General features: G+C 36.0%; 1 protein-coding gene and 1 long non-coding RNA gene across 34 annotated transcripts in view; one reads left to right on the plus strand and one right to left on the minus strand.

Annotated features, from left to right (window-relative positions):
* DLG2 (discs large MAGUK scaffold protein 2) overlaps positions 1-23,439 on the plus strand; it is a 1,987,603-nt gene that overhangs the window by 1,249,505 nt on the left and 714,659 nt on the right. For 4 of the 29 annotated variants that reach the window (XM_038568441.1, XM_038568443.1, XM_038568445.1 and 1 more), the window contains exon 1: positions 5,905-6,044. The exons of the other annotated variants lie outside the window; for them this stretch is intronic. In XM_038568441.1, coding sequence (XP_038424369.1) covers positions 5,940-6,044 — 105 coding nt within the window. In that variant the 5' untranslated portion in view covers positions 5,905-5,939. Of the gene's footprint in view, positions 1-5,904; positions 6,045-23,439 lie in introns of those variants that run through there. 29 annotated transcript variants of the gene reach the window in all.
* The window catches only part of LOC102153013, a 104,720-nt gene that overhangs the window by 34,634 nt on the left and 46,647 nt on the right, over positions 1-23,439 (minus strand). For 2 of the 5 annotated variants that reach the window (XR_005375588.1, XR_005375584.1), the window contains exon 5: positions 19,685-19,778. The exons of 2 other annotated variants lie outside the window; for them this stretch is intronic. This is a non-coding gene — a long non-coding RNA (uncharacterized LOC102153013). Of the gene's footprint in view, positions 1-19,680; positions 19,779-23,439 lie in introns of all 5 variants that reach the window. One more of the 5 variants, XR_005375585.1, reaches the window with a different exon arrangement.

Consider the following 23,439-nt stretch of genomic DNA (forward strand, 5'->3'; position numbering starts at 1 on the left):
ATTAGATATACGGTCTGTAAGTTTTGCCTCCATTCTGTGGCTTTGGTTTTCTTTGGCTTACCAATGGTTTTCAAAGAATGGAAATTTTTAAATTTGTTGATATCCAGTTTATCAGTTTGTTCCTTTATGGTTGTGCTTTTGTTATTGTATCTAACCTAAAGTCACAAAGATTTTCTTCTACTTCTTTTTTTAGTTTAATTTAGGTTTTATGTATATGTCTATAATCTAATTTAAGTTAATTTTTAAAGAGAAGCGTACATCAAAGTTTGCTATTTTGCATATGGATATCCAGTTGTTCCAATATCATTTGTTGAAAAGATAACCTTTCCCCATTGAATTCCCTTTTCACTTTTATTGAAAATCAGTTATCTATAGATGACTGGGTCAATTCCTGGAGTCTCTATTCTGTTCCATTGGTATATTATTTATCTTTATGCCAATGCCACACCGCTTTATCTTAACTTTATAATAAGACTAGAAAACAAATAGTACTTTTTCTAGAATGTATTTTTCCTCCTCAAAGTTGTTTTGGCTATTCCTATATCCTTTGAATTTCTATAAAATTTTAGGATCAACTTGGCAGTTTCTCCAGGACAAATAAATAAGCAAACAAACAAATAACATTGCTGAGTTTTTTACTTGGATTACATTTCATTGAAATTATAAATTATTTTTCAGAATGTGATATATTAACAATATTAAAATAGTATTTTTACCCAGAAATGCGGTTTAGCTTTCCATTTATATGGCCTTAATTTTTCTCAGGAAAGGTCTGTGTTGTTCAGTGTACATGGTTTGTACATGTTTTATATAGTTTATACCTAAGTATTTTATATTTATTATAAATGGTATCATTTTTATTTCAATTTGCATTTAGTTACTGCTAATATAGAGAAATACAATTTGATCTTTATGTATTTATCTTGTATTCTGAAACCTTGTTGAAGTCATTTATAGATTCTAAAGTTTGTTTTAGACTCTATGAGGTTTTCTACATAGAAAATTATGCCATATGGAAAGAAAGACACTTTTATTTTTCCCATTCCAATATTTATTTTTTCATCTGTGCACTGTCTAGAACTTCTCAGATAATGCTGAATAGAAGTGTTAAGAGGGGGATCCCTGGATGGCTCAGTGGTTTGGTGCCTGCCTTTGGCCCAGGGCGTGGTCCTGGAGTCCCAAGATCGAGATCCAGGATCGAGTCTCAGGATCGAGTCTCAGGATCGAGTCCCACATCGGGCTCCCTGCATGGAGCCTGCATATATAATATATATATATATATATATATATATATATATATATATATATATATATAATATAGTGTTGGTGGTTTTTATCTCCCAAGGAATTCATTTCATCTAAGGTTTCAAATTTGTTGGCATGAAGTTGTTTGTGAGATTTTCTTATTGACCCTTTCACAGCTGTAAGATCCATAGTGATGCTATTACCTCTCTCATTCATGATTTTGATAATTTATTTCTTCTCTCTTCTCCTCATTAGTCTTGTGAGAGGATTGTCAATTTTATTGATATTATCAAAGAACTAGCTATTAGTTTTATTAACTTTCTTTACATTATTTTCTGATCCTTTTTATTTCCTTTCTTTTGCTTCTTTTGTTTTTTCTTTCTTTTTTTAGTTTGCTATATTTTTCCACTTGTGAAAAGTGTAAGCTGAGATCATTAATCTGAGATCTTTTTTTCTTTTCAAATTAGTGTTTAGTGCTATATACATTCTCTTAATCCTGTCTTTAAGAGTATCCAACACATTTTGATATGTTGTGGTTTTATTTTTATTCAGGTCACAATACATACTAATTTTTTTATTTTAATTTTTTCTTTAGCAGTGAGTTATTTATGTTTTATTTAGTTTCCAAATATTTTAGGACTTCCAAGATACTGTTTTACTTTGATTTCTAACATAATTTCACTGTGGTCAGATAATATATTCTCTTTGTCCTGACTCCCTTTCAGTTTATCGAAATTGACTATGGTTCAGAATATGTTGTGTCTTGGTAAATGTTCCATGAGCACTTGGAAAGAATGTATATATTTTGCTGTTGCTGGGTGGAGTGTTCTTTAAAGCTACACTAGCTCAAATTGATAGGTGGTTTTCTACAAGTCTTCTATATCCTTACAGATTATTCTGCTTATTCTATTAATTATTTGGGTTTTAAAATACCAACTATAATTATAGACATCTCTGTGTCTCCTTGTTACTTCGGTCCCTCTAGAAAACCAACTCTATCTCTTCAACTTAGCAAATTCATTTGGTTTCAACTGGATCCCCTACAATGTGGCCTGGATATTCAAGGTTGTATATGGGGCAGCAACAAGGCTTATTTTATTTATTTCCTATCACTCAGAGTTCACTGTTATTTGTTGGCTGATATCCATATTTGAAATTCATTGTTTTACATTTTTGTTCCATTTATTAGTTGTCTCAGACCAGAGTGTAAATCCAAGCCCTGTTACTACATTTTTTACTGGAAGTACAATTGTCATGAAGTTATATTTAAACCAATCACCAACAGAAAGCATTCAAATGAAGACTTGTCTGGGTATGGTAATACCATTATACAAAAAGTACTTTCAGACATCCTAAGGCCCGTAATATAATTTAAAACATGGTGATATATTTAGATATGATGGATATATAGCCTAATAACTATGTTTAAAAGAAAAATGGGCAGCCATTAGATATCAGGTATTTTGCTAACAGGATGAAAATACATAAACTCTACTTTACAGGCAGGAACAAATGTACATTGAAGAGTCATTGAAAAGAAACAGAGGCTTGAAATACATTTATCTTTGCACTCTGTTTCCAGCACAGTGCTGAGCACATAGTAGAGCTCAATAAATGTTTGTTAATCTGAGCCAAGTTGGGCTAAGTCAAATATTTGATCAGGTGAGATTCATGGTGTACTTCACTTGAACGTTGAAGAAATAGATTGTAGAACTTACAACAGTTATCGAGCATGAGTATAAAACATGTAATATGTTCTTAATAAAAATTAAATCATTAAGTAAGTAATATGACCTAGATAATTGAACCATCTAAAGCCTCAAAGTATACCAGTGCACCTACTTAAAAATTGGGTAACAAATATATGGAATTTACCACCTCATGAAGTTTAAAAAGAGTTTCACCGAATATGGGACACCTGAGTGGCTCAGCAGTTGAGCGTCTGCCTTTGGCTCAGGATGGGATCCCGGAGTCCTGGGATCGAGTGCCACATCAGGCTTCCTGCATGGAGCCTGCTTGTCCTTCTGCCCATGTCTCTGCCTCTCTCTGTGTATCTCTCATGAATAAATAAATAAAATCTTAAAAAAAAAAAAGAGTTTCACTGAATATACGCACATTGACCATCTAAAAATTGCTTAGAGCTAAGATTGGTTAGCATTAGGAATAGGAAGTGATTGAGTTTGCATTTAAGAGTAGCTTCAGCTCCAGTATAAATCTTACTATTAAGCTCTCTTGGTGTCATGTTCCTTCCAAACCAACCAGTAATGGACTCTAATTTCCCACTCTGCTTTTGTTCTATTTTCCTTCCTTAGGAATGTCCCCCATCTATCTCTGCTTGTCCAAATTTTACCCTAACTTCAAGCTCTGGCAAAGTGCTAAATCTTCCATGAGGCTGCCCTAATTTCCCCAGTGGTTTTTTTTTTTTTTTTTTTTTTTTTTTTTCTTTTTCATTGTTTTGTGAGTAGTTTCTGCTACCTCTTTTATGGCACTAACCATTTTTCAACTTGGCTTTTTGTTATTCGTGACATGTATCATCCCTTCAATTAGATTTTAAGCTTCTTAAAGACAATTCAGCATGTGATATATTCATGTGTCCATAGTACAATCAAAAAAGTATAACACACGAGATGCTTGATATGTTTATTGTATCAAAGAATGAATGAGTGATTCAAAGATCATTTTTTATGAAGAGTTTCTACATGTGGACTGCAGATTATCTACCTAAAAATTAAGGAAATGAGGATCGTTTAGGACATGCTGCTTAAATAAAAGAATGAAGGGACCTAACGAACAAGAGGTAGGAGAAGTGCAAGGTGGGACAGAAGATTCAGCTGGGAGCTGAAATAATGGTGAATATTTGTCCAAGGGATTCAGAAAGGATTGGCTGGAATTTTGGAGGATAACTTACAAAACAACTTTTTTATTTTCCTGTTGTTTAAGAAATACGGAACATTTACTAGTAAAGGAATATCTTCTAGAAGTTGTGGGCTGGCTGGTCGACAGTGTATCAGGAAGAAGCATGTGGCTGGGGCAGATGGGAGAGTATAAGGGCAGGAATGAAGGCAGAGGAGGGACTGTGGGTGTGAGCCGAACAGAAGAACACCATGAATGAGAAAAAGAGAAGGTTGGTTGAATTGATATTGAAAAACAAACTAATGGCAATAGCCTTATGTTGTATACTCATGAGATATTAAGGAAAAATAACCTTCCTATGAATTACCCAGGTAGAAATTTTGGAAGATCTATTCTACTTCCAATTCTTTCAAAAAAAAAAAAAAAAGTGGAAAATAATGAGATAAGAGGAAAAGTTTCAGCCTTTGAGATTTTCATACCACAAGGTCATCATCATGAACTAATCTGCCATTGCCAAGACTTAAATGCAGAAAAACTAGGTAACCCAAATCATGCAGCTCTTCTAAAAATAATGCAGTAAAAATCCTTCATTTATGTCATCAAACTATTTCCTACAACTTGTACCTTGTTTTGTACTCCTTAGATTTTCTAGGTCAATTAAAAGCACAGCTTATTTTTTTATATTACATATTGCCCTCAGTTTACCCCTTACCTCTAGAAATGGTTGAATAAATGTTCTCCTTGTTGGCTATGTAACTAGCTCTGAGAGTATAGATTCCTTTGGAATTTCTGAGTGCTCAGCATCTTTTTTCAAGATGCACTACCCCCAACTCAACAATCCCACAGACACTATGGGGGGCTAGTACAGCTTTACTTCACTTTGAGGGCTCCTGTCTTAGGTGAAGAAACATTCAGAATGTCACTATATTCTGTTATTCAGATTTTATTTGGTGCTTTATACTAGCCTTTTTTGTTGTTAAAGTGTGTAACCAATTTCTTTGGAATTAACATGTTCCTGTTCTGTGCAGACCACTCTCTGGTCCCAAGACTATTTAGAGGCTAATTCTCCTGGCATTAATTATGAAAATTCTACCTAAAATGACATATAAATGTGACTTTTCTCCAATACATAAGGCAATAGAAAGATCCTCTAAATACTTTTAAATTTAAGATAAATAAGTGACTGCATTTTTATACTTCAGAAACTTCTGGTTAGTCTTTAGGGATACTTCAGATATACAACTCTGTAGGTAATAAAGGTAGTAATACTTTGTAGATGTAAATGTCATGTCTAGATCTAAAGTGAGAAGAGTTAGACATATTAAATAACACTGTGAGAATGAATGTATATAATTGTATTTCTCACACAGAAGACAAGTGTAGACACCTGCACACGTACATATATGTGTGTATGTAACCCACTCCCATCAATTTTACTACTTTTCACAAGCTACTCAAATTCTACCTTCATGGCCTGCCACCCAAATCTTCTGGTAGAAATATTTTTTCACATCTCTCCCTCCTACTTCTTTCCCCCCACACACTTATGGTATGTGCAGTTTCGCCAGACCCGTGTGAAGACAGGGGAACATTGATGGGATTTCTTTTCACAAGTGTGGGAACGAAAATCCTTCCCAATGAAAACATCTGTCTCTGTTCAAGTCATGCCCAGTTATCCCCCAAAAGAAATGTTCTGATTAACTTTTTTTTTTTTTTTAAAGTCTTAAGATAGCAGTTTGTGTAGCAGATCTAATTAAGAAGTTTATGTAACAGATCTGCAGGGTTTTTTCCTTCTTCAACTGGGTTCTTTGAGCTCAGTTTGAGTGTTACTAGCTTTCGCTATGCAACGGCCAAGTGCTTCCCGGGCTGAAAATTATCAGCTTTTGTGGGATACTATTGCCTCCTTAAAACAATGTGAGCAAGCTATGCAACATGCATTCATTCCGGTAAGGAAAATTTCCTTTTATTTTCCTAAAGATTTTTTTCTTTTTCCTTTTATAGCTGTAGATAAATGGCATGTGTTATATGCATTTAAAGATGTGGTATCTTCTCTGTAGCTCTTATATGGAATAAATATATCTCTCTTTCTCCCTATGAAGTCTGAATTCTTAATACAGGCAGACATTGATCAGTGAGAAAGTAAAGAGTGGTGCAAGCAAACTCGTCCCCCTAAAGAAAGTAGTTTCTAAAAGTAACATGTACTAAAGAAAGGAAACAAGAAGGATATTTCTCGTCTCAGTATTTGACGCAACTTACAGTATGTATTTTTTGGTTGATTCCCTCAGAATTCCTTAGAGTAGCTTGATATATAGATCAAGAATCCAAAGTTAGTTCTTATATTTTGGTTGCTTATCCAAGTAAAATCCACCATAAAATCTCTCTTGAAAAGCATGACTATTCCTTTCATAAAGCAATGATGCACTATTTAGAAATTTGTAAATATAGCTGGTAGAAATGTATACATATGTAAAATAAATTAATAAGTCAATGTCATTGTGTTACACATTGCAGAAATAATGTTTCTGCTTATAATTATTTAACCAGAGGAACCAAGCTGGCTACATTAGATTGGCTGAGATTAGGTAAATGGGACTTTGAAAAAGAGTTTTAAAATATTTGATTCTTTAATTAGATCTTTTTAAGGATTAAGAATAAAGGAATTAAGAAATAAGGGACACTCTCAACAATTAGTCTCTGTTAATAATTATTTGGAATCTCTCAAGTAAAACATTATTTCTGACATAGAAACTCAAGAGACATACCTCTATCCATAGTGGGAATAAACTTTGAAGTTCAAGTTTTTTTCAACCGATGCAAGTTAGGTCCCATTATATTTTTCTCTATAACTTGGGAATCGCCTAAGTGTTTCAAAGGCTGTGCTACATTTAAAGTTCTTCTCATGGAGTACTGTTTTCTAGTTGGATCTCTGTACATTGTCTTGATGTTAAAGACATAAAATATAATTTTTGCAAGGAATTTAAAAACTAATGATGAAAAGCTCTCTAAATCAGATTATGTTATAATGATTCTACATTGAACTGGAATCGGATGTGCATAGTTTGCTCCTCTTGTCTTTATTAAACTGTTCTTCCTTTGTTTTATCAAGGAGACTATGATATTCTTTGTGAAGCCAGTATCACCTAATTGTGGAGCAATTTTTTTAGGCAGGCAGTTCTTTTCTCCCTTTTAGGTTCCTTGCATGCACCTCCTCCAATTTATCACCTAACATATCTTGTTACAAGTGTTTTTTTTTTTTTTTTCTCTCTCTCTCTTATATTGTAACTTCTTGGAGTGAAAGAGAAAAGGAAAGTAAGTTGAAGGAAGAAACTAACACTTGTTTTCTTATTTTCCTGTCTTAAACTCCCTACATATAGGATGCATATATCCCCAGGGTCTAGCATAGTGCCTAGCACAACAAGGGGTGCTTGGTGAGCACTTGAGAAATGAAATCAAATAACAAATCTCCAGTTCTAGCATCTTGGCAGTTTTCATTAACAGCTTTGTCTATACTGACCTAATAAAATTATTTCTATTTAAATCCATCTGGAGAAAACAATAAACCTTGACTAAAGCATTGCAATGGGATGATGGTGGGAGCAGCAATGTGTTAATGCAGGGGATAGAGTCTTATGAGGAAAAGAAATAGCCTTGGATTCAATTCCCATAGTCCACGGGCCACTCTTTCTTCCATTCTTGTGTCTGTTCCCAAGTCCCTCTACTGCATACATGCACAGTTTTATTCAGGTTTGTTTCATTTTGACTGCTCTAAATCTGTTTAAAAGATATTAGGAGTTTGTCAATCTCTCAAATCTTATCATTTTTTTCCAAGTCTTGCATTAAATATATCATTATATCATCACAATTTTTGAAGACTGCCTTTAGAAATGATAGCTATTATTAAAATATTACTATCAGAGATAAATCTGTTTAAATTGAGCCTCAGTTTATTTTTTGTCAGAAGATATAATTTAGATCTCAGAAGAAGAATACTAATTCATACTTTTTTAAACCCAGCAATAATGTAATTCATATACTCACACACACGCATATTTACACACACATATACATAAGTGGATGTATGATATACTTGCCTAATGATACCCTGCATTTTTTGAGATATACAAATAAATTCTAAAGATACATATATTTTCCCTATTGAGGAAATGACAAAATATATTGATTTAATCAATTGCCACCTTTAAAATTAACCTGGTTCTCCTTTAAAATAAAATACTAAAAATAAATAATGCACAGAAAATGTAGACATATATTATGTAGCTATCTTAGGAAACCTGACCTGAAAATTTCATGAGCAGGTAAATGTTTGTATATCTCCTATAAGTGTGTATTTCTAACACATCATTAGAATGCAGAGCTACCTACATGGTGTAGACCATGTCTCACACAAGCAATATATTAGCTATAGACAACAAAGAGTTTTTTAGTCAGTGTTCTTCTAACAATAAACTTGACATAAAATCTCAAGTCATAATAAAATCAATGTCAGAGAATCTAGCTATACAGCCTAAAGTTTATCTTGGTGAGAGGGAACTTAAAGCAGCTGATACCAGGAGAATGTAACTGTCTCAAATAATCTATACAAACAAGGAAGCCAGTCCATGAAATCTTTCAGTGGTCCAGTATTTGACTTCATATAACAGATCATGCCTTATAATGATGAGGTGGACATCAAATCTGGAATCTCAAGCAAATTCATCTATTTGACCCAAGACCACTGAGTATAAAACAGGAACACAGAATTTCCCATATCTTTAGCATAAGTGCCAGCCAAAATAAATTGTAAATATTTATTGGATGGATGAAGAATAAAAAGCTCTCTCTTGAATCTTGTAAATTGGTTCCACCATTGGAACTGTAAGTACATCTTTCTAGACATTTAGTATCTTTGGGGTCCAGGCAAATCAAAAGTTTTGTTGTTTTATTATTCAAGTGAATGGATATGCTTGTAAAAACTACCAAATCAGTAGTTCTTTTCATAGAGACTGACCTGTGTTTCTCTTCAGTATTAGTTCATTCACTTCACTCATCTTTTATTGAGCTCCTCCTATGTTCTAGGCATAGTACAAGCACAGGATAAGGACCTGCAGGTACACTTAAACTTTTATGACACCATCACTTTTGGTCATCACTTTTGTCTCTTTTGGAAGAGACACTTCATTATCTCTTGCCCAAGTAGCACCGCACTGTTTCTTGCTGCAATGAACAAAGTTGATTTTCCTTCTGCTGCTGCTGTTTTAATTCTGTCTTAAGTGAATGCCATGCAGCTTGCTGAGCATTGGGAGAAATACTCAGATGAACCAGGAGAAACCTGATGAAACCTACATCAATTCTGCTCATGAGGAATTTTTTCAAACAGATACACAGATGACTCTAACACCAGAAATTAAGTGTTGAGTGCCCTAAGTACTCCTGAATTACCATAAAAATTAAAAGTAAAGGTGAGAGTTTGGCAGAAAGGTTATCAGCTAGATTTTAAATGTTAAATAAAATATTGGCATGCAGTGATGGCAGTGATGATGGAGGAAGAAGGGCTTCAAATGGAGGGAACCGTAAAGGTACTTACCAATTGCATAAAAGTGGTCCATTTTTCCATCTGCTCATTTATTGAACCAATATTTATTTTAACTACTTTTTATGTATCAGAAAAATTGTGTAATATGACTGAGCATGTACCAATAAATAGGACAAACTTAAACCTGTCCTGAGGGCATTTACATTCTAGGGGAGAAGACAAACATAAATAAGCAATTACATATATATCTGTATTGCACACTTTGATGCCATCCTGTGAGAGTTGTTCATTTCTCAGAGTTGCAATTCTGTATTGCACACATGCATACACAGATACACATCTATTATCATAGTATAGCAACTGTAGATATTTTTGCAAAGCCTGTACAAACAAGACAAATGGAATAAAATATTCTTTCCCAAACATTTTGTAGTTCTAAAATACCTGTTAATTTCCCTAGCAAACAATTAGTACATCCTGTCTGACACATCCTGGGCTTGACACTCGTAGTATTAAAAGTGACAGTATTTATTGAACACCTCTTTTATGTTGTGTACTGTTCTAAGCACTTCACACTTTATTTCACCCAATTCTACCAACAACAGTTCTCTAGTGCAGGCACTATCCTCTCCATTTTACAAAGTTTACAGAGGTTAAGTGACTTTCCCATGATCACATAGCTAATAAATGTAAAGAAACTAGTTATGAGACTCCAGAACTTATTTCTTAATGGGTTCACTAGATAAGGAGAAGACCACTAAGACTGAACCAGTTGCAACACATTGTAGTAGAAGCAGCAATCAAGGAATGAACAAGCCACTGAAGATGCAGGAAGATGAGAGTGATCAATCTGCTCAGATTGGAGTTGAAAGATGATGTAGGAAGATTGAAAAGAGAAGTCTTGAGATGGTTTTAAAATAAGTGAAGGAGATAAGAAAGGTGAAACAATAGGTACAAAGGAACTGAGGCATAGAAAAGCAGTGTGGAATGAGAACTAGTTATCTTTTTTTTTAATTTTTTTTTATTTTTTTTATTTATGATAGTCACAGAGAGAGAGAGAGAGGCAGAGACACAGGCAGAGGGAGAAGCAGGCTCCATGCACTGGGAGCCCGACGTGGGATTCGATCCCAGGTCTCCAGGATCGCGCCCTGGGCCAAAGGCAGGCGCCAAACCGCTGCGCCACCCAGGGATCCCGAGAACTAGTTATCAACTTTCCCCAAGTCCTGATCTTCCTCTTTGAGCACCAGGGAAGAAGGTCAGGAACAACAAGGATAAGAGTTTGATCATTCATTTAAAGTCAATCAGAAGAAAATCACTGAATAATTCAGTCTCAGAGTAAGGCACTGGAGCTTTTGAAGAGAATCTTCAGTGGAAAACAAGATGTCTTCCAGACACCTGGCTTCATTCATTACCCTTACTACATATGGCCTGGCCTACAGGTTACACCACCAGTCTGTGCCTGGAAGTGAGGGCATATGAAACAGAGATAGCTTATGTACAGGTATGAAAGAAATGTAGAAAGAGAAAAGGACATGAGAAACCACATGGTCCCTAAAAAAGATACTGAAAGAGATGAGCTGACAGGAACAGTGAGAGACTGGCAGAGGCAACTGTGGCTTCCTGGGTCTCTCAGAATTCCCAGTCCTTAATTCCTATTCATCAAATGGTTAATCTGCTGTGCTTCCTGCCCTTTCAACATGAGAGTTCAGATTTTGCTTAAACTACTATAAGCTACTTTCTATTTTCTGCAGCCAGAAAATCTTTACTAAAACGGGCCAGTTATTGTGTAAGTGGTCCAGGGATAGGAACTAGCCCTACAAGAGCTAGAGGGAAGGCAAGTAAATCAGCTGAATATACTAGGCTTGAAAGATGAGGTTCTGTCATTCAATAATTAACTCACATCACTTCCCCAAGACTTCTCTCACACCTCATAACCAGAGGATGTCTCCCTCATTATTTCAACCTGATTAACACTCACTGAAGAAAAATTAGAGTAGAGAATATGCTCACACTCTGCTTTAATCTATTTTTTTCTTATTTAATCATCACAATGCCAACCTAAAACTGGCCCCATATTATCATCTCCATTTTAGATCAGTAGGGTCAGGTACCTTGTTTAATATCAGACAGATTAGTAAGACCATGAAAGAACTCAGGCCTTCTCACCCTAATCCTACTTGCCTTTCTCTTTTGAACCCAGCATGGGACTTTGCCCCTATTTCTCTTATGATATTTTGTGGCTTTGTATTACAAAAATTTGAGGGATTTCTCTTAATTTTGTATGCTACCATAAACTCCTTACAGGGCAAAACCATGTGCTTGTTCTTCACATTTTCTGCAGTTTCAAGTATAGTACCTTAAATCTGATGTTTGCTAAAAAAAAAAAAAAAAAAAAAAAAAAAAAAAAAAAAAACCTATCTGCATGCCCTGATCAATACTTAAAATGTGAAAACATAGGCAACAATGGGATGATAATGAGGGAATAATCATTTTTGTCTGAAATACCTCCTTAAAGCCTGTCTCCTCAGCCTCAGTATCACTTCCGGAGTCCCTGCCTCTGGTCCCTGGATGTTGACTTTGAGCCATTGTAAGCTTAGGTCAGCTCTAAATAGGATTTGCTCAACTATGAGTTTCAGTCCTAGTTCATGGTGTTCCAAGTATGTTTTGTCCTTTCTGGATTCTAAATATTACTTGACTCATCATCCTCAATCATGTCCGATTCATTTTTCTGTTTCATTCCTCTTAGCCTCACTTTGCACTTCTGTCTAGTAATACCCCAGTTTTTAGTCTATTTCCTCCCGGAGAATATGAACAAGGCTATTAATGGAATTCCTATTAGTAAAGGAACAAAGATGACACTTAATCTATAGAGATATCCAACCTAAGGAGGGGGAAAATAACTACATCAGAAGCGACCTGAATAATTGCAACAGCCTGGGACTGCATGAACATTTGCAGATTTCTGGTAAAATGGAATGGGATTGTCACTTTTGTTTTTCAAAAAGGGCAAGAATTTGCTATATTGTTTATCTTCCTCTCTTGTGCAATTTGCATTTTCTTTGACTACTGGTCTTGTGATTCCTGTGCATAGGCATCTTGAGTCCATGAAAAATTAATGCCAGGTGCAGGATGCTTTCTCTTTATCCCATTATTGCTCATTGTACGATGTTTATGTTGACTCATCACAGTGGGTATCAGTGCAGATATATGTTACTGTACAACAGAGTAAAGCCCATTCTCTGCCACTCCCACCTTCCCTACCCACTCCAAAATTTGCAAAAAGAGGCCCCAAAATATTATTGTTACAGAATAGAAAAATAGGCAGTTGTTCAGAGCTAATAATATCAGTCCTCCTCCAAATAGCAAAATGAAATTAAAACATGAACATATCAAATCCTTAAAAAAATTAATGAGCTAATACTAGATATGTTGTACTTGTTTAAACTTCATTTAGATATTTTTATTTAGCAGGGAGATGCTTAGCAACAATGGAGTTTCTAATTTTTATCTTGAAAATAGACTGCTTTTCTACACTGCTACTACTACCTATCTTCTTTATATTGCTTTATCTTACAGTTTTCAAAGCAGCATAAATTATATTCTTTATCAGAAGATGTGGTTTATGTATACAATGGAATATTACTCAGCCATCAGAAAGGACAAACACCCACCATTTGCTTCGATGTGGATGGAACTGGAGGGTATTATGCTGAGTGAAATAAGTCAATCGGAGAAGGACAAACATTATATGGTCTCATTCATTTGGGGAATATAAAAAACAGTGAAAGAGAATAAAGGGAAAAGGAGAAAAAATGAGTGGGAAATATCAGAAAGGGAGACAGAACATGAAAGACTCCTAACTCTGGGAAACAAACTAGGGGTGGTAGAAGGGTAGGTGGGCGGGGAGTGGGAGTGACTAGGTGCTGGGCACTGAGGTGGGCACTTGACGGGATGAGCACTGGGTGTTATTCTATATGTTGGCAAATTGAACACCAATAAAAAATAAATTTATAAAAATAAAAAAATTATATTCTTTATCTTTATAACTTAGCAAGCTACACAATACAGGTTTTAACATCTCTGTATTACAAGAAAATTAAACTTGAATGAGTTGAAGTGGCTGGAATCAGAAGTGGTTAAGGAGTAAAATGTAACCTAGTAGAACTACAAACTCAATCCAGTGTACTTCTGCTCAAATTCAGAGTTTTAAGCTACTTTGAAAAATCTAGGTCGGAATCCTTGCTTAACTTTTCTAGACCTCAGTTTATTCTCTGTAAAATTAGGTTTTATATAGATCTTTTCTTTTGGGGGGGGGGGGTGTTTGTGGTTTAAATGAGATAATGTTAAACCTTTAGCACAATATCTAACCAAAGAAAGAGCCCAGGAAGGGTTGTCATTATTAACATTGCTAATTTTTAATGTTATCCTAGTGCATCCTTTTACATATTACATAGGGTTTTTATATATATGATCCCATTTTCTTCTCAAAGAAGCACATTAAGTTGATAAATAATAATTTATATCTCTATTTTTATATGAACGGAAAATTTGACAGTTTAAACAAGGCTAAAATCATAATATAGGTGAGGAGAAGATTCTTAAATTTCAGTCAGATGACCCAAATCTTAAATTCCTCTTATTACTATTTTTATGATATTAAAAATTAGTTTACTATTAAAATCAGGAGTTATACAATCTTTATTTATAGCTGGATGTAACCTTAGAAGTAATTTAGAGAGTCAAGTGACCTGACCAAGTTCTACAGTAATCAACCAGCCCTAGAGACCCATTATCTGCTGACTCCAAGTGCAAGACTAAGAGGTGCTCATCCTATAACATAAAAACATACCACATGAATGTTTTTGTTGAGATAGAGTGGGCAAAGAGGTGTCATAAAATGTAAGGTTGCAAACATTATATTCATAAGGAAGTTATCATCACTTTCCAGTTAGTTAAGGAAATCTTTTATAAAACAAATAAAGGTTTTAGTATGTCTGAGTTTACAGTTTCAATGGACAAAGTGGTCCGAAACTAAACAGGAGAGTCATTCCTGAGAACTACCATTTTGCTCTCTATTTGTGGCAGAGTTCCCCTGCACCATAAAACAACCTCCTCTATGCCTTCATTTCCTTACTTTTATTCTTCTCTTTTACTGTTTCCTTCTCTCCCCTTTAGCCCACATCACCAGATAACACTCTTCCATCTTTACTCTGAAACATACAATTGTAGCCTGAGCCCAGAAGGAGGTAAATTGGCAAGCAGAACCCTTGCTCTGCAGAATAATTGGGGGTACGGGAGCCATTGGAAAGCTGAGAAACCAAGAGTGACATAGACACTGCCACTCTGGGAAGCTAGAGCAGCTGTGGGGCTAGGAACTGGTTGGCATTTTGAACCTAGAGATTTGTAGGCTCTTTGCTGTGGAACAAAGAGTTCATTGCCCAGTCAATGACAATATACAAACACATCTGCAGAATATATTCTTTGGCATCAGCAAATACTAGCAGTAGCTAGCCAGCTTCTATTTTTCTAGCCTTCATTCACTTCTTCTTTTTATCTACTTTATTCTGTGGTTTTCCCCAGTGAAAATAATTCTAAATATAACATTAATTTTGAAGACAGAATGGATAAAGGGAGTTTGATAGACACATAGATGTTATCAGAATTTAAATAAGGGAAATAGATCTAAAAGTGTTATCTACTTTGTTCCTTCTGTAACCCAGCCAGCCCATGTGCCATGTTTCAGAGGCAAGTATTGAAATATCTTCCAATCTAACATGAACACAAGCACACTATAGGTTACTAAAAGTGAACCAAACTTATGTATCCTCTTTGTCTCTCTCCCTAACATTTCCTCTCATGCAAAAAAAAAAAAAAATTTAAAGATGAAATATTTTAAGACTTACTCTGTGGTTTAGCCTATTACATTTTTAAACTTTGACTGAATGATCTAGTATCAAATTATGTTTGATGGGGAAGAAATGAAAGCAGAGGCTGGAATTTAGAAAATTCTTCCTTTTGGAAATAAGACTTATAGAAAATGGAGAAAAGCAATGATAGAAAAAAGAGTTTGATGATACTTCTTTACTTCACTTCAAATCTTTTTGAGTTTTTAATATAAGAGGGGATTCTTGCCACTAATTGCATGGTCTTAAGGACAGATAATTAACTGGCTCACAAGAAAAACAAAATATAGATTATAAATATAGAGCAAGATGTTCATAAATGCATTCTGAGGTACCTTGTCTAAGATATACAGAACCTCCTCCTTTAGCCAATTCATTTGAAGCCACTTTATATCATTGATCTTTTTCCAATTTGATTTTTGTCTTATTTAACTATGACTTTCTTAATATCCTATCTTCTAACTTTTTGTATCTGGATGATAAAAGCAGAGAACATCATTATCCAGAAAGAAGATTTGTATAGTATCCCTGCTTTCTTTCTACTATTTGCCAGCAGAACAAAATTTATGATGAGTGAACTCAAATCCTTGATGAGACATAGACTCTTAGAGGTCATCCATTTCACTCTCTACCCCTGAAATACAGAAATAAGTAGGGAGGCTCAGTGAATTGCTTTTTTTTTTTTTTTCCCCTGAGTTACTGAACTTGTTGGATCTAAAACTTCAGTGTCCTGATTCCCAGTCCAGCCATCTTTATTCCAATGACATAATCTTTCAGCTGGATTGTGGCTGCTTCCAGGGAAATAAAGTACCTGACATTTGATGGCCATGCAAAAACTACCTGGGATACTAGGTTGACTCCTTTATGAATAATTTCAAACATTCTTATATTAAAAAAATAGATAGCTATGAAGTAATATTAAAACTATATGAACTTTTTGAAATTTCAAATGAATGTTTAGTTTTGGGTGAATCTTTTGATACAGGCCTTCACACTCATCTGAAAAATTTAGCAAGTTCTTAAGATCCCATTTTGCTTTATTTGTGATTTTTGAGTCTTTAGCTTTTCATTAAATCATATGCTTCCTTCTGCCTTTCCAACTTCTGAAATGTACAGCTGGATGTAAGTTAGAGCATGGAACAATTTCAGAACTACTTTCCTCACTTTATACGGTGTATTATGCAACAAATATATGGATTTGGAGTCAAGAGTGACCTTTGGGGAAAACTGGACAGCCAAAAAGAATGAAACTGGACCATTCTTTTACAACATACACAAAAGAATGAAACTGGACCATTCTTTTACAACATACACAAAAACAAATTCAAAATGGATTAAAAACCTATAAAACCATATGAATCCATATAAGACCTATAAAGCCATAAAAATCTGAGAAGAGAATACAGTCATAGCAATTTCCTTCTAGATATGTCTCCAGAGGCAAGGAGGAAAAATAAACTATTCAGACTACATCAAAATAAAACTCTGCTATGCCATGAAAGAAATAATCAACAAAACTAAAAGGCAACTTACTGGATGGGAGAAAATTTTGCAAATGACATGTCCAAAAAAGGGCTAGTATCCAAAATATGTAAAGAACTGATACAACTCAACACCCCCTAAAACAAATAAACCATTTTAAAAATGGGTAGAAGATATGAACAGACATTTCTCAAAAAAAAAAAAAAAAAAAAAAAAACACATCCAGATGGCCAATATACACATGAAAAGATGCTCATCATTATCATCAGGGAAATACAAATTAAAACTACAATGAGATATCACCTCACACTTGTCAGAATGGCTAAAATCAAAAACACAAGAAGCAACTGGTGTTGATGAGAACTTGGAGAAAGGAGAACACTCATGCACTGTTGGTAAGAGTGTCAACTGGCACAGCCACTGTGGAAGATAGTATGGGGATTCATCAAAAAGCTAAAAATAGAACTACCTTATGATCCAGGTACTGCACACTACTGGGTATTTACCCAAACTTGGCTCCACTAGTTCTTAATGTAGTGACCTTGGATAAATTGCATTACAGGCCCATTCCTCACTTTCATTATCTGTATAATGAGCATAATTATAGCAGGTAATTCATTAGCTTGTAATAAGAAGTAGAAAAGAATAAATATAAACAACCAGCATATGATAGGCATAGAAGAGTCTTTCTGCTTATAACTGTCCTTAGTTTACATGTCATACTTCAGACTAGTATAGTCTGTAGTACAGAACAAGTTCCAGATGCTCCCATCAATGTGGTACAAGAGTAGTCACCAGTGGGCAGGGGGGAGTTACCCCTTTCTACCCATTTTACCTAATCTGTTGCCTTATGGGTTTCTCATGAGTCCTATGTCTTGCTGCTGTGGCTCTAGTTTCAAAGGTTTAAAACCCATTAACAAACATCTTTGAGTACACTGTATAATGGGAGTGTAGCACTAATGGGAGTGTAGATGGGGGAGGCTGGCAAAGAAATAAGAGTCCTGCCCTCAAAACAATTACAGTTTTAGCAAGGAGATAAAAATATCACACATGAATCAGTTAGCCATCAACATGTATAAGAACAGGAAGAAGCAATCATTAAGAATGTCAGAGTTTAGTACTTTCACATAATTTCTTTCCTTTAACACTTATAAGTCAGTGTGAACTGAAGTAATACAACTAGTGAATGCTTTAAAATTTGGGGGGAAACGATGGGTAGATAGATTGAGACCTGCAGCCAGGATTAAGGAAACTTTCATGGAAAGTCTAGGGCTTTAGATTGTCCTTGAAGGATGGATAAAATTTGGTTAGGCAGAGAGGAGGGGACCATGATTGATTCATGATATAAAAGAAAGAAGAATGTAAATAGTATCCTATGATAGATATGAGTACGGTGTGTGCTTGGAGTAGTGAGAAACTTGGCTTTATGGAAAGAAAGAAGAGAGAAGAGAGAAATAACACCATTTATTGATCACCCTACTGTGTACAAGACCTTGATCTATGAACTACAGAAGAAACTAGGCCTACCTTAGCCTAGTGAACCAAGTTGACTGCTCGCTTAGAATTCTGGTATCTAAGTGTGAAAATACAACTATACTGCTGAGATTATAGCTCTTTGGTGGCTTAGCAAAAAGGAGCAGATGGTATCCACATGGATCTTTTCAGGAGTAGCACCACATGGAGTGAATCAGTGAATTAAGTATGTATGGTTATATGGCATGGGGCACATTGACTAAACCACTTTTGAGATTTGAGCTAATGACTCCATTTTTTTATGCAATCTCCAGAGAGCATTTGCATAAATAAAACAGGTTTGTAAATGCTCAGTGTGAATCAGTGGAATTTGTGGCAGAAATGGAGAAAAGTAAGGGATTTAGAGTCAAAGGACCTGGGTTTGAATCCCAGCTTTGTTCTTCTCTAGCAGTCTGATATTAGGAAATTCAGTGAATCATTCTACACCTCAGTTTACATATCTATAAACAGAGGAAATTCCACCAGTCCCTCTGGGATCTGTGAGGAGTAAACAAGAAAAGAAGTAAAAGCTTATCATATTTGCCTGGCACACAATGGGTATTTGCTCAATCAATGTTAGTTTCCTTTCCTCTTTCTGTGGAAGTTAAATGAGCTAACATATATAAATGCACTCTATAAATTACAAAGCATGGTATTAGTGATCAGTATAATGCAAGTATCAGTTTGGGTTTCAGTGGTGATCTGAAGTTTTGGTGAGTCATTTATTTTTGCCTTTTATACTAAGTGCGGAGGGGTATGTGTCAGGGGAGCTGGGTGGAAATCCAAAGAGTTCTAATATACAGTAGTTCAAGCAACTTTTATCTCCTATTCTAAGTGGGATTAATTCTAGAGAGAAAATAAAGTCTCCTTGGTTCCCCACTTTTTGCAGGCCACCCCATCTTTTCTGTACCCAGGACAGATGTACTTGACGTAGCCTAACTGAGGTCTTTAAGATACCGTCTATTTTCTGCAAAACATTACACTACCTTGTATTTTAAAGGAAGATCAAGCAAGCACGTTAACACTTCAACCCAGAGGGATAATAGACTAATAGCGGGTTTTCAAGGATCAGTGATGGAAGTTGTGTTAACTAGCACAGATTTCTGGAGACCTAAAATTAAAGCAAATGTTTTGCAGTTGTATAGGAGTTACCCACGTAGGAGCCAGACTTCTAGGTTTGACTCTTGGCCCTGTTATCACCAGCTGGATGACCCTCGGCATGTTAGCCTCAGGCTAACTGAGGCAGTTTCCTGTAAAGTAAATATTATTTTTATTATTAAGAGAGTTCAGGCAGGCAGAGATGAATTGAATTCAGGCCAAACATGCATCTGCCATTTTCCCCCCAATGTTCTTTCCTTTTTTCCTAAAGATTTTTGTTTGTTTATTTATTTACTTATCTATTTATTTCAGAGAGAGAAAAGAGCAACTGTGGTGGGAGGGCTAGGGGGAGAGAGGAAGCAGACTCCCTGATGAGTGGGAGTCCTTGTGGGGATACATCCCCAGACTGGGAGATAACAACCTGAGCCAAAACCAAGAATCTGACACTCAACTGACTAAGCCATCCAGGTGCCCCCCTTTTTTCCCAATGTTCTGAGCTAGGCTGATGGTTAGCTAGGTATGTAGGTATCTGTGCATTTCTTTAGGTGTTAGGCAGAGGAGCCAACGACTTTGCTTCCTCTAGAGTTGTTCCCCTGAGACATCTGGCCATAGTCATTAACCTGTAAGTTAACCCTTGCCTAGTTAAGCCTCAGACACTCCTGCTATTGTCACCCACCCTCGTGTTACTGCCTCAGTGCCCTTAGTTGTATACATGTGGGAGGGCAGGGGCTATGTCACTGTAGGGTAAGGGCAAACCAGGGCGCATACCAGAACCACTTGGTGCTACTGTTGGTGATGACTCAGAGCTCTACTGGATCAAACTGCATGCACCTGGTTGGTCTTATAGAGAATATGAAAAGGAGAAAATCCAGGAAAGCAAAAAATAACCACAGTGATAAATAATATAAACTTACATCTGTGGAGTACCACTCTTTTTGCTTCACATGCATTATTTCTCCAGCTACCTTCTTGGGAAATAGGTTAACTGGAAAATAGGGTTGTCCCATTTTTAAGTGGGGGTTTGAAAGAGATTAAGGGACTTGGAAACCCTCTGAGAATTGGTGAATTGAATCTGAGTCAGTACGGTGAGAAATGTTTCTGCAGACAGTGAAAGAGGAACTAGCAACTTGTAGGACAGAAAAACAATTGCATTTTAGCCTGGAAAATTTCAGCAGAGGGAATCAAGGATAAGATGGTGATTATGAGCATGAGATCTGGGGCTAGAAAGACATGGGCTTGAATCCTGGTTGTGGTCCGCTTAGATTTGTGACCTTAGGCAAATGACTTAGATACTTTGAGCCTCCCTCACACTCCTCCTTTTCTTTTCTTCTGTATTTCAAAATGGGAACAAAAACATTTTCCTTAAAGCATTTTGAGAAGTAATGCATTGATGCATCTTGAGTAGTTACCACAGCCTCTGGAACATAATAGTCATTTAATAAATGACTGAGTCAGGATACTATGAGAAATCAGATAGTGATGATGCTCAGGGGCAATTGCAGGTTCCTGATAAATCCTTCAAGTAGGGGGAGGACCCTGCGAATGCCCAGGATGTGGGGCTCCAACTTGACAGATTGTGATAAAGGAGAAGGAAGAAAGGGTTTTATTTCTAGCAGAGAGCTAGATGTGGGAAGTTGAGACAGAAGTCTCCTCCACCCTAACCACATCACGTTTTTCATTTCCAGAATGGACCAACATAGTGGAGGATTAGGGGGGGAAACCTGAAACAAAATAAAGTTATCCTGAGTTCAATCCTTACCTTACCAATTCAGTACTTAATGTTTAGATATCTCATTTCAGACCTAATGCTAGATATTTCATTTTAGACCCATATTCTACTTCCCTGGTTAGAATTCAAAGATGGTCTGATTGGGGCTCAGCCCAGTGTGTGAATTGTGTGAATTGTTGGTGTGAATTGTGATGCTAGACAGGTAATAATCTTGTAGCAACTGACCTAAGTCAGCTAATATTTACCTTGAAATTTGGAGATCTTTGGCTGTCTCAGTGAAATCACACATATACACAAATGGACTTGTTTAAAAATGTTCAGTAGCTTCCATTTTGTTTCAAGTTGTCATGTCATAGCATAAATGAAAGTCATTTATAGGACCTGTGTTACTTCTTACCTAGTCAGGAGCCTTGTCTTTTGAGACTGAGAAGATAAACCAAGGATACAGTGCCCCCAAAGCAGCTAACATGTTATTATTGCCATATTTTACCTTCTATTGATTTGGCTTGACAGCCCCTTACTCTCAACTTGCATGTCCCAGGTCATTTTAAATCCCTGCACAGTTCTTGACCCCATCAGCATCACTGTTCAGTTCCTGCTGTATTTAGGTCCCTTGACTATGTGGGTTTCTCTCCTTTCCACTTAGCTTCTTAAAAGTTTAGAGAGAGGCCCTGATTCAGTCTTGTGACCTTCTCACTGGTTAGCTTACACTTGCCGGGTATAAGCTTCCCAGACTGTGATATTTGGCTAACTGGCTATTGTGTCTCCCTGCCTATACCTTGTTTGAAGAGGGTTCCTGACTATAGCTGACCTGGTATATATCAGAAGTATTTCTCAAATCTAACACATAACAAATATCAAGTAACCACATCAGTCAGAATCCGTGAACACCTTTGAAAATTTGCATTCATTATGTAGGATTCTTTTTAGTTACATTTTCTTGGTGGTAAGCAGCAGCAGTTTGTCTTTTACTAGCACAATCAAAGTTACTGGTATAATTTAAAGGTATTTGGATATCCCATGGAACTTAAAGAGAGGAAGGTAGCTGGCATCCATGAATAACTTGATCTAACAACTTAAATTTTTCAGTATTCTTTTTACTTCTGGCTTCTCTACAATTAGCTTTATACTTCCCTCTTACTGTAAACTGGCTTTCTCTATGTAGAAGTGAATGTAATATAAATGCAAACCATTTATGTCTCATAGTTTGGGCCACCTAAGAGATTGATTTTCTTAAATGTTTATAATTTAAAAAATCCTTGACTAGATTTGCATAAAGACAAGCCTTGAAACTTCTGATTTTTTAAAGATTTTTTTCAGGGATACCCGAGTAGCTCAGTGTTTGAGCGTCTGCTTTCAGCTCAGGGTGTGATCCCAGTCTGGGGATTGAGTCCCGCATCAGGCTCCCTGTGAGGATCCTGCTTCTCCCTCTGCCTGTGTCTCTGCCTCTCTCTCTGTGTCTCTCATGAATAAATAAACAAAATCTTAAATATATATATATATATATATACATATATATATTCATATTTGTTAAAAATCTCTTTACTAGTTAATAGAAATAAGCATACTGAAGTGGGATTCTAGAATCTGCTAAGTTACCAGTTTAATTTAGGCATTCAATTAAACAAAATACCCAATATGGAAGGAGACTGTGTATACATTAGGGCATTATGCATTTGGAGATAAAGCTTAGAGGGAACCATCAAAATAGCCAGGGAATTGGTTTTAAGAATCTGAAACAAAACTTGATCAAACTGGGGATGCCTGAGTGGCTCAGCAGTTGAGTGTCTGCCTTTGGCTCAGGGTGTGATCCTGGTCTGGGGATCAAGTCCAGCATCAGGCTCCCTGAGAGGATCCTGCTTGTCCCTCTGTCTATGTCTCTGTCTCTTTGTGTGTGTCTCTCATTAATAAATAAATAAAATCTTAAAAAAAAGTTGATCAAATTGGTATGGACTCACGTGATTTCAAAAGTGAGAAAAGAAACAGAAGTCAAGATGAGCCAAGGGGAGATCTGAAATTAACAACTGGTAAGAAGCTGTCATGAGCCATACTTAGAATTCGATTGCATTCTGTCACCACTTGGG

Source organism: Canis lupus, chromosome 21, assembly GCF_011100685.1.
Source record: "Canis lupus familiaris isolate Mischka breed German Shepherd chromosome 21, alternate assembly UU_Cfam_GSD_1.0, whole genome shotgun sequence".
Lineage (NCBI taxonomy): Eukaryota > Metazoa > Chordata > Mammalia > Carnivora > Canidae > Canis > Canis lupus.